The 11822-nt window shown below is 31.9% G+C and overlaps 1 protein-coding gene across 4 annotated transcripts; it reads right to left on the bottom strand.

Annotated features, from left to right (window-relative positions):
- Positions 1-2792: 2792 nt before the first annotated feature.
- Positions 2793-11446, bottom strand: LOC131535244 (tapasin-related protein-like). 4 transcript variants are annotated; one of them, XM_058768194.1, is made up of 8 exons: positions 11166-11291; positions 10641-10823; positions 10279-10551; positions 7924-8253; positions 7349-7678; positions 7088-7180; positions 3458-3477; positions 2793-3147 (listed from the first exon to the last, which is right to left on the bottom strand). In XM_058768194.1, exons 1-8 carry the CDS (start codon positions 11236-11238, stop codon positions 3103-3105), a joined length of 1347 nt encoding a protein of 448 aa, XP_058624177.1. In that variant the 5' UTR covers positions 11239-11291; the 3' UTR covers positions 2793-3102. The 4 variants fall into 4 exon arrangements, with proteins under 4 accessions (XP_058624177.1, XP_058624178.1, XP_058624176.1 ...); XM_058768195.1 differs by lacking the exon at positions 11166-11291 and adding an exon at positions 11407-11446 and having other exon boundaries at positions 2793-3477; XM_058768193.1 differs by having other exon boundaries at positions 2793-3477.
- Between the last annotated feature and the right edge of the window lie 376 nt (positions 11447-11822).

Here is an 11822-nt window from a genome sequence, read left to right on the forward strand (position 1 = left end):
TTGAGAATCAGTGCCCTATAGGATTTAATTAGGATTTAATTAAATCCGCTGGCCTCTGCTACACGAGCAACAAATGAACAGCATAACAAACTGAAATCAATGTATACTGTACAACTAGCTGAGGTTGGCGGTGATTTATCCAAACATTACACAAATAATGCCTGCAATCATTCAGTCAGGGACGACCAGTGTTGGGGAGTAACTAGTTACATGTAACGGAATTATGTAATTTAACTACAAAATAAAAGTAATTATAATCAGTTACAGAGAAAACTTTTTTTTTAAATTAAATTAAAGTTACTTAAAAAAATTTTAAGAATTACAAAGGGGGTAACATCTGATTTTTTTCACACAAACTCCCACATACAGATTTAATTGATTTCTTTCATAAACTGCTCTAAAATATGCAACACCAATGTTTCAGGAGTTTAGAACATGCTTATTCAATAACTCTTTTATTTCCTATATGGGTTTATGTATAGCTAGCTATGCTTAATTTTTTAAAGATTAACTGTATTTTTCCAAGGCATTGTTAGATTCCAGTGTTTCCTGTCATAGCTATGCAAAGATTTGATTTCAAAAACAGTATCATAGATAATAAAATATTTCTAGTTATGATTTTAAATATGTATTTAACCTCAGAATGATCTCAAAGTAAGTCTGATTTTGCAGTGGCTGTGTTTCAAAGGGGACATTGATCTTCCACAAGTTGGTATGATTCTTTAGGGTCTTCATGAAAGGTCTGCAACATACATTAATTAAAATTCCTCAGTGTTTGTGTAAAACAACACACTTTTTACCTTGCTCTGTTCACAGCGACTCATTTTGGGGCAAGTTCCTTTAAATGCTAATGAGCTCTGCTTTCTTCCGTGGAAGAGCAAAGGTGATTTGCAAATAATCATAAAAAATATAAAGTGTCCGACTTGTGTCTTCTGGAGGTGCAGCTGGATCACGAACAATGGGTACTGATCTATCCTTCAGTTTGAACTTTTAACAAAACCTGCCTTGAATTGTCCCTCGTTCAGAAAGCAGTGTGGAGTAAAATTATTTGGGGAGACAAAAACAAATTTAGGTGTATTCAGTGGCGCATTACCATTTAAAACAAAACTAATGCACTGCGTCTTCAGTGGCTCTAATGTCGGGGAAAAATTAAGATTCTTATGTTCTTCTACGTCACAAAACTACAAAACACCTGCATTGCTTACAAGACATTGCCACTACAGCTGTTCGAGCGTGGAGAAAATTATGGACTTCGTACAACTGGCTGAGGGTGAAAATATGCTAATATTATACAGTACTTCAGCAGTTGTGGGTGGGGCCTGAGCAACATGACATCATACTGCTCAGAAAATCAAAACGGCTTGATAATTGAGACTGTTTAGGATTTTGGGGGATTAAAAAAAGGGAGTGAATGGATTTTTATCATTTTAGGGAGGTTGTGTCCACATACTGCTAAGACACATTTATATGCAAACACCATGTAAAAGTGAATTTTGCATCCAATGTCTAATTTAAAATTGAAATATAATCTTAATTCAAGTGATGAAGGATTTCAAAAGTCTGACAGAAATCAGTGTTGAGCACATACTGTAAGGTTAACCCTGCCTGCTTTACATGTTTGAAAATGATTAACAGTTGAAAACATTAGAAATTTAGAAGAGTAATCAAAAAGTGATCAAATGTAATCAGTTACATTACTTTAATAAAGTAATTGAAAAGTTACACTACTTATTACATTTTAAGTAGGGTAACTTGTAATCTGTAACCTACTACATTTCCAAAGTAACCTTCCCAACACTGGGGACGACCGCACAAAACGTGCAAGGTTTGTGTGAACAAAACACTGCAAACAAATCAAAACTGTTACGAAATGATTAACAAATGTAGTTTAGGCATTATGCAACGCTGTATATATTTACCTTTTTTTAAAAATCCTGAGGAGATTTCGGCGGGCACAGTTCTCAAGAGGAATACTTCAGCTGCAAAAAGTAAGTTATTTAATTTATTTAATGTTCAGTCTCGTGTTGTTTAATGTTATAAATGCCACGAAGAGTATATATTCACAGTCTGATGTAGTAAAAAGAAATAGTTGTATGAACATGCCCTCTGACCTGACCTCTTTTACTTGAACAAATGCTGTTCTTGCAGAGTTTCCACACACAAGTACATCTGATGCGTGAGCGCCATCAGGCAAGTGTAACAGAGCAATTCTTTATAGAATTGCAATATTTTTTGGATATGTATAATTTAAAATAGTTTTGTATTGTTTTTGTTTTATTGTATTTATTTTACATGTTCGAAATAGTCTAAAAAAAATAGTCTAAAAAAAATCTAAATCAAATTCTGCAAAAAGTGAAGTTTGTGTGTTGCTGCTGTTACAAAATTTTTTGTTTTATGTTTGTTTCTTTCAGCTTTCTTTTATTTAAAAACAAGGTTGGTGAATTTTATTTTTTTGCAATGCTAGAACCATTTGAGGTTTAAATAAACACTGTTTGAATTGTTATTAATCTGTCTCTGTCTGTCATTGAAGTTATGTATTTATTGTAATGACCTTAACAAGTGGATTCAGCATCGGGGAAGAATTAGCGTATTTTTCTTAAAAATAATACATTTATAGTATATTGCTTGTGTGTTTCAAAGACACTCTTAATTAATTTGTAATGTACTCGTAATACAAAAAGTACACTTTAATATCACTAATCAAGCATGTAAATAGGCGTGTACCAAGGATACTTGAAGTTGTTCCAATTTAGCATCAAAAAATACACCAAATACACAACGTTATGCTTTAGTATAATTTTATTACAACTAAAATACACTTAGTACAAACATAGTTTATCCAAAATAGCACATTTAAAGTTAACTAATCATTAACACACTTTAAGTATACTGACAATTAGTCTGGCTGCAAGTATACTTGGTATACTTTTTTCTCTCACTAGGGCAGCCATGTCAATCTATTTTAGTATACTTATGAAATAAATATTTTAAATATAATTAAGTATATTTATTTTTCACAAGGGATCCCTTTATTAGCTTTAGTAAACAAGGACATAAACCATGAGATTTGGAATTAGACCTCACAACACACTCCCCATTTTCTCATAAACAGCACCTGACCTTCGCCAATACAGCAGCAGGAGAAAACTGCAGGAATGAGGGGAGAAAAAAAAACACATGAAGGGAGGGATGTGTTGTCGGTTTCCTTGACGCTGTACATAAGGTAAACATACTGGACATATGGCAAAAGACGGACACACTTACATCACACTTCCACATATGTCAGTAATTACACACACACACACACACAAACACGTACACGCAGACGCACACATGCACAAACATACAGTATAGAGAGCCCATTCATCTTAATCATATTCAGTCATACACAGTTGGGGTTCCTGTAAATCTGCACAAAGGATTTTGGTAGAAATGTTATTCCCACATTCATTCTCACCTTTATTGCTGCTTTTCTTCCTAAAAAAAATAGAAAATATTAAGAACATGAGACTTGCACAGGTAAACAGAATAAGTGAAAGGTGAAAATGTTTTTTTATTCAAGATAACATTTAACCTTTGATAGACTGCCTTAATTATTTACTCATCAGCCACACTCTTACTATCTGCTGATGACAAATAATTGTTATCAGGATTTGGGATGCACAATTCTGAGATATTACTATTACTTTGTTTTCCTCTAAGACAAATAAATTAGGAAACAGTTTGAACATTGTGCATAACAAAAAAAAAAAAAAAAAGTAAATAAATAATAAAAAAAGGGTAACACTTTACAATAAGGTTCATTAGTTAACTACATTAGTTAACATTAACTAATAATAAACTGCACTTATACAGCGTTTATTAATCTTTGTTAATGTTCATTTCAACATTTACTAATACATTATTAAAATCTTGTTAACATTAGTTAATGCACTGTGAACTAACATGAACTAACAATGAACATCTGTATTTTTATTAACTAACGTTAGCGAAGATTAGTAAATACAGTAACAAATGTATTGCTCATGGTTAGTTCGTGTTAGTTAATACAATAACTAATGTTTAACTAATGAACCTTATTGTAAAGTGTTACCAAAAAAAGAAAACCCAAAATATTAAATAATTGAATATATTCATATAATTAAAATACATTTTAAATATTAAAATAAAAAATTATTTCAGTAAATATTAAAATGTTTTTTTTTGCTAAATATTTACAATAGCAAATATATTTATAATTTATATCAAAATGTATTTATAATTTAAAATGTGTCAATATTTTGCAAAATGCAAAAATCTATTGTTCATGGTTTAATTTTTATTTCCGTGTTATTAATAATATTTTATTTTTATGTATTTTACATGCTACAATGTGCAATGGTATTCCACAGTGTATATACAGTATATTAAAATAACTAAATTTATTTAGGCTACATATATATTTATTTACAATAACAAATATATTTTAAAATTATATAACAATGTATTTAATTATTTTTTATGAATAATAATAATAGTAAAATAACCCCTAAATATTAAATAATAATAAAATATATTCATAAAATTAAAATACATTTCAAATATTAAAATAAATGTATATTTATTAAAATAACTTATATACATGTTTTTGCTAAATATTTATTTACAATAACAAATATTTTTATAATTTATACAACAATGTATTTAATTATTTTTTATAAATAATAATAATAATAATAATAATAAAAGAAACCCTAAATATTAAATAATAATAAAATATATTCATAAAATTAAAATACATTTCAAATATTAAAATAAATGTATATTTATTAAAATAAATATTATAATAAATTATATACATGTGTTTTTTGCTAAATATTTATTTACAATAACAAATATTTTTATAATTTATACAACAATGTATTTAATTATTTTTTATAAATAATAATAATAATAATAATAATAAAAGAAACCCTAAATATTAAATAATAATAAAATATATTCATAAAATTAAAATACATTTCAAATATTAAAATAAATGTATATTTATTAAAATAAATATTATAATAAATTATATACATGTGTTTTTTGCTAAATATTTATTTACAATAACAAATATTTTAATAATTTATATAACATTCCACTTATTTATATAACGTATTCCACAGTGTATATTTATTCATAAAAATAATTATTATCTATCTATCCATCTATCTATATCTATCTATCTATGTATTTATATCTATCTATCTATATATAGATAGATATATAGAATGATGAAATTATTTTAAGATGATGCTGTGTAATTTTTTTTCTTCTTTTGGGCAAACCAAAGAAAATATGAGGTATGAATTGAAACATCCAGTATGTTTCTGCATATAATTACACACACACGTACATGTATGTGTTTTACACATCTGTATGTACGTGTGTGTAATTATAACATTTATAAAAATATTTGTTATTGTAAATAAATATTTAGCAAAAAACATATGTAATTTATATACACACATATATATATATATATATCAGAGGTTGCGTTACACTTTAACATTGTCCGTCATTTTGACGGGCAGGGTCGTAAAAAATCCGTCATAAACTATTATTACCTGTCATTTTAATTTTCAAATTTTAATTATAATAACACATTTAATTGCTTTTATTTTTGTTCACGTTAATTTTTAATAATGAACGTAGATGAGCATACAGGATTATGCATTTAGGGTTGCCAATTAATTATGGAAGTAATTAATTATGGAAGAAAAAACACCACCACCAAAAAGGAGCACTTCGGAGTGTAAGGGGAACGTATCTGCTCCTCCTCTAGCAACACTAAAAGACTTTGGATGCTTTTGGATCCGAAATGACTGACTTGGCCTCTTGAGACCAGATTATGGATTCCCAGAAATCTTTAGTTTGTAAATATGGGCCTTAGAAGAGGTTAAATGAGTTTATTTTGCTTTGGCTACAGTAGGTAATTCTAGTGGTGACAACAAGCATGCATGTCACTTCTGCAGGCTGCGTCATACTCTGTGAGATAAAGTGTCACTCTTTTCATAGCTTTTGCCGGCTCTGAGACACTTGCATGTTATCTCTCCTGCTCTTTTTCTAGCAAAAATTCACTCATCACTAAATGAAAACTTAAAGCGAAGACCTGATTATTTCAAGAGCCTTGTCACAAGTCCATTGTTTTTGAATGTCGGTGCTACTTCTGCTATATTTTCACACTTAAAACAATAATTTGGTATTCCTCTTGTACCACTGTCCTCTTTTATGCTAAGAAATAAGTCACCTGCAGTTCTCTCCCGAGTGGTTCCACTGCTGCCAGCATTAAGTCTGAGTATGATTCCGTGGGCTATAACACTTTTAATAGTCAGGAAATTACTTTTCTTTAAAAGTTTTGGTTCTATACTTACCTGTTGATCAAAAATAGCCTTAAACCTATACACTTTTTTTATTTTATTTTATTTAGTAACTTTCAGGAGGGTGTACTCATTTTTGAAACACAACATTTGATCACTTTAATAAGAAAATCTAATTTTGCTGAATAATTTTGACATTCTTCTTTGGTAATTGATCAAGCAGGCTTGTTGGAACATTATATCTCCAAAGAACCCTAACATGTCATCTAAGTAAAGAGTAATTGCTGAATTTGTTAAGGTTTAGAGGGGGATGTACTCATTTATGCTGTGCATTGTATATATAATTTCTTTATTTTGGCTAAAAATTATTTGACAATAAATTGTTTGATTTTTATTTTCATGTTGTTAATCATAATTTCTTTGTATGGATGTATGTATTTACTTATTTTACATGCTACAAGGTGCCATGCTATTCCACAATGTGCAAAGAGGTGCCTCAATCTATTTCCAAATGTTTTTCTTCTTTTTTTTTTATCTTCATTTTAAAGAAAATAAACTGAAAATTTAATGTACGTCTTAGTGGAAAAAAATGTTGCATGCTAATGTGACCATATTGATCAAATAGGAATACAAGATGTGTAGTGTTTTCAGGATGCTTTCAGAAAAAGCCCCAAACAAATAATAACAATTAAAATGAGGGATGCACAATAAAGTTCAAAGTGGTTTATAGACAACAAATGACTTACCTCCAAGATACTGAGGGAGCATATAACAAAGAATTACTAGCATGGAAATTATGAATCCAATTGCTGTGATATTCCACAAGGTAGAGTCAGGATCTGTGATCAACAAATTAAAAAAAAGTATATTGAATAGTGCTGAAAATATGTCATAATGCAACGTAATGCCTGCAACCTAAGTGGTTATTTGTAATATCTAATTTCAAAGATATTTAGGTACCTTCAATTTGTGCAAATAATTCTGTGTTTGTGTTGCATCTGATTCACCTGTAACTATGAGGGAAAAGCTCTTGCGAATGGGAGTGCGCAATGACTTATGGGACACTTTGCAGGTGTACTCATATCCAGAGTCCTTCATGCTAGGCTGCAGATAGAAGAAGGCTGAGTGCGAGTATGTGCCATCTTTATGATTTTGATGACTGGAGAACAGAACATTCTTCAGGGTTGAAGGTGTAGGGCTGCCTCCAGGCGGTTCACGGTACCACTCAATGTTTACGTCCAGTGGATAGTACCTCTCTGCATCACATATTAGCTTCTGGTACTTACCAAGTATTATAGACAAGGTGGAGTCCACGTTTATAGACACACGGGGTTGTTCTGTGGAGTTTGAAAGAGAAAAAAAGAAGCCTTCAAGTCATTGTTCACCCTCATGTTGTTTCAAACATGTATGACTCTTTCTTCAGTAGAACACAAAAGATGATATTTTGAAAAATGTATTAGCAGTTTTTATCCATGCAATGAAAGTCAATAGGGTCCAAAACAACGTTTGAGTCCACTTATCTCTGAAGCTACTTTGAAATGATAAAAAAACTTAAGTGAATTGAAGAAATGTTTCATCTCACCACTTAGCGTAAGTGGAATATCATGGCTGCCACTGAGAGGAGCAACCACCACAGAGCAGATATATGTGCCCTCACTGTGTTTACTGGTGGGTGGGACTTTAAAGGAGGCATTTCCAGCAGCGATGGTCTTGACAGCCACTCCAGCGCCTTCACTCTTCCCTGTGCGGCTGGAATAGCTGAAGAGTTTGCTGCGCTCCCCATGCTTCTGCAGTCTCCACTCCACCGTTACATGAGGCAGTTTGTGATCCACTCCAAACTGACAGTGCAGGTTTGGCTCCTTCAAGAATCCTACCTCCACGGACGGAGTCCGGGTCAAAACAAACATCACAGCTGGAAAACACATATGGAAGACAGGATGAAATAAAATATGGTTAGGGAAAAAGTAGAAGTAGAGCTCCTTGACTGCAGTGGTACTGACAATGAGGAGACAAAGTCCTCACTGTTTTTTAATACATAAATTCATGTTCCAGTAACACTTAATGTTTACAACAACAACCAATTGCATTTTGTATTTTTACATTAACAATTCATATTCTGTTTATTAAAATGACATTTCTCATCAAGTTAGTGCTTTTAAAGGCTTTTACATTTCTTCCAAAATGATAACTATAAGAGAATGCAATAATTTTCAAATATTTTTCAGGTTAAGTTAAATTAACATTACTTAAGCTATCAGAAAACAACAACATTTATAGTGCTGTCAGGGTGTGCCACTGTGTAGAGGAATGAGGAGCCGTGGGATAAACTCAAAACAACAGTCTTTAATAATAATCATCCACAGCGGTAACACAGGGGTAACACGGGGCAGGCAGGAACAAACACACGAAGCACAACGTAGACGTTTAACACTGAACACTGGACACAGGAAACACTGGGCTTAAGTAACAAGGAACTAATGAGCATAATTAAGGGAACACAGGTGCATAACATTTTGCTACGGTTCCCGGGTTGAACGACATGTTTCCTGGAAACGGTGTGCAACCGGGGTTTAAGATACGTTTTCTCTTGTTTGGAGGGTGTGTCAAAAATTTCAGCCAATCAGCAGCAACATGTATATAAACCACGCGGTATTAAAGAGACAGCTCACACATGAGTCCAAGTAAAGTTGTTTACAAATGTGTCTGCTGCAGCTAGGTATATGCAACAATTGAAACATATTTTGCAGTATTAAACATGTATTTATACCCATTTCATCAGGCAACGGAAATTCTTCAAAAGGAACACAAAGAATGGCGTTCTCAGCTGCCATAGTAGCAACTCTTGCGTCATCAGAACAGGGTGTTCAACGCACCACCGTTTCCATTTAAAAAAACGTTTTGCACAGTTTTGTCGGGGCTGAACGCAGCCTAGGTCACGTAGCACACGGGGAGAAAAACAAACACAGAACCTCCATGGGTGTGACAAATACATTATATTTAGTGCCTTTTAAGCATTTTTACATTTATTCCAAAATAATAACTATAACAATGCAATATTTAAAAAAATTTCAGGTTAAATTAATTAACATTACTTAAACAGATCGGAAAACAATTATAATACATTACATTATATTTTATATTTTTACATTAACAAAGTAATTAATGTTCTATTTATTAAAATAAATTATATTTCCCATTAAGTTTCTCTTCATGTTTTAATGAAATGCCTTTAAAGGATTTTTAAATTTATTCCAAAATAATAAATATAAAACAATATTTTTTATATTTTTCTGGTTAAATTAATTAACATTACTTAAACTCAAGAAAACAACAATGACAACAACAACCAATTATATTTTGTATTTTCACATTAACAATGGCATTAATTTTCTATTTATTAAAATAAAGTATATTTCCCATTACGTTTCTCCTCAAGTTCTCCTCAAATGCCCTTTAAGCATCTTCATTCCAAAAAAAAAAAAAAAAAAACCTATAAGGTTGTAGTAATATGTCAGTATTTTTCAGATTAAATTAATAAACATTACTTACACTACCAAGAAAATGACAACAACCAATTGTGTTTTGTATTTTTACAATAACAACATAATTAATTAAATATCTATTAGAACACAGTAACAAATTCCATATTTAATGTTATATTTTAGTTCTTTTTTTTATTCAGACCATCAGTCATCAAAGCTCAGTAAACACAGCAGATATCATAAATTCACCAAGCTGATTACTCACTAAAAAACACTCACAGATCCTGTTTTCACATCATTTCCAGTTTGAATATGACTTTACAATGCTGGGATATCTAATTGAATATTTGCATTGTTTTATTTTTGTATTCTGGATTATGTTCTCATCCAATTTTTTTAAAGGAGCCACTACCTCCTTTGCCTCCTAGGAGGAAACAACCCTGCTTGATTGTTACCTGATGTTGTCAGGAGATCCCTATCATGGATGGTTTTCCATTGCAGGAAGTCCAACTGTCCTTCAGCAGGAGCTGCAGTTGTGTGTTTGAGGAAGGTGGTGATTACAAACAAGCCTTCTGAATGGCGTATTGTACTGGTGAACCAGACGTCATGATCTTGTGCTCCTGCAGTAGGCCAACGCGTTACGATCCCTCCATTGCTGTATCTACGGATCTCACATTGTAGTTTATCCTCAGTTCCCTCCAAATAACGCCTCATATCCACTTTAGAGGCTGCATTATAATATACAACAAATGAACACACAGTAACAAAGGATACAGTATATTAAGGTTATAAATAACTTAAAATCACTTTCACTCACCTGTGACGAGGAAGGTAATGGTAGGGTGTAAAGGCTTGTCACCGACATTTCCAAATTGAAGCACAGCCTTTCTGGTGATATAACTGGTTTCTATGTGGCCTTCTTCATTTATATGAACTTTCTCATCCACAAATTTACAAGGAAGCCACTGAAGATCATAAAGAGACTGTGAGCCATTTACACCTGTTCAAAACAAAACAAATCAGTAAATAAAGGGAATAATAGCAGGATAAACCCAATTCTCAATTAATTGTACATGAAGTGTGGAGCTAAACAAAACTGAAAGTACTAGTATACACAGTCCCCATCATAAACAACCTTGCTATATAAAAGTGACTTAAACGCCTCTAATAGATATTTCCTTCAAAATTATCATGCATTAGGATAATGTACTTAATAGTTCCGATCTATATATAAAATACACATTTTGCATAATATTACAGTACACGAGTAGCGAGGTAAAGGAAGGAAAAATAAGTCAGTGAATCTACAGCAATAATTCTTACAAGTCACATTTATAAATACCGCATAAAAGTGCAAGGAAAACACCGCCAGAAGTCCAAAACATAATGTTTGATCTCGTCGTCGGGACAATCATTCTAATTTCCGAAAACCGTCATGCGAGCAATTTACTTTCTCTTTCGTTTTGTCTAGAGTCGTAGAGAGAGAGAAAGAGAGAGAGAGAGAGAGTTGCGACAACTCCGTTCACGCCAATGAAATGGAAATATTTCCATGGCTTTCTAACATTTACAGATGGAGAATATACCTGTGAAATGTAAGTTGTGCATTTAGGAAAACAGCATCTCAAACACATTAAACAGCGCGAGTCTGTCAGCGGCACACGTCACGCAGCCTTTCTGTCAGAGCTAAACTCAGACTAAACTATAGGCTTCTATATTCTATGAGTTTTTTAAAGCCCTTCGTATAAAGTTAGTCACGTTTAGAACAAATTGTACTATGCATTTTCTCCGCAGCAGCTCAGTCTGTGTCCTCCGCTATATTTTCAGATGCGCTCGTTTCAAACTACTGTATATTGATATAAACGGTATTACCTTATATCGTATCGCTTATAAAGAATATATCGATATATCGTACAAACTCGATATACCGCCCAGCCCTAATCAAAAGTGTATATAGTACTGTATTTTCTGAAATAGGAGCGCAATAATTCTGACTAAAATA

Source organism: Onychostoma macrolepis, unplaced genomic scaffold, assembly GCF_012432095.1.
Source record: "Onychostoma macrolepis isolate SWU-2019 unplaced genomic scaffold, ASM1243209v1 Scaffold2, whole genome shotgun sequence".
Classification (NCBI taxonomy): Eukaryota; Metazoa; Chordata; class Actinopteri; order Cypriniformes; family Cyprinidae; genus Onychostoma; species Onychostoma macrolepis.

What these genes read in the sequence shown, in the direction of transcription:
- LOC131535244 (XM_058768193.1), bottom strand. Translation starts at nt 11,238, where the DNA reads ATGATTGTCCCGACGACGAGATCAAACATTATGTTTTGGACTTCTGGC. An exon ending in CATTACCTTCCTCGTCACAG is followed by an intron (nt 10,552 to 10,640) that starts GTGAGTGAAAGT and finishes ATTATAATGCAG; the next exon opens with CCTCTAAAGTGGATATGAGG. An exon ending in GGATCTCCTGACAACATCAG is followed by an intron (nt 8,254 to 10,278) that starts GTAACAATCAAG and finishes TGTGTTTTCCAG; the next exon opens with CTGTGATGTTTGTTTTGACC.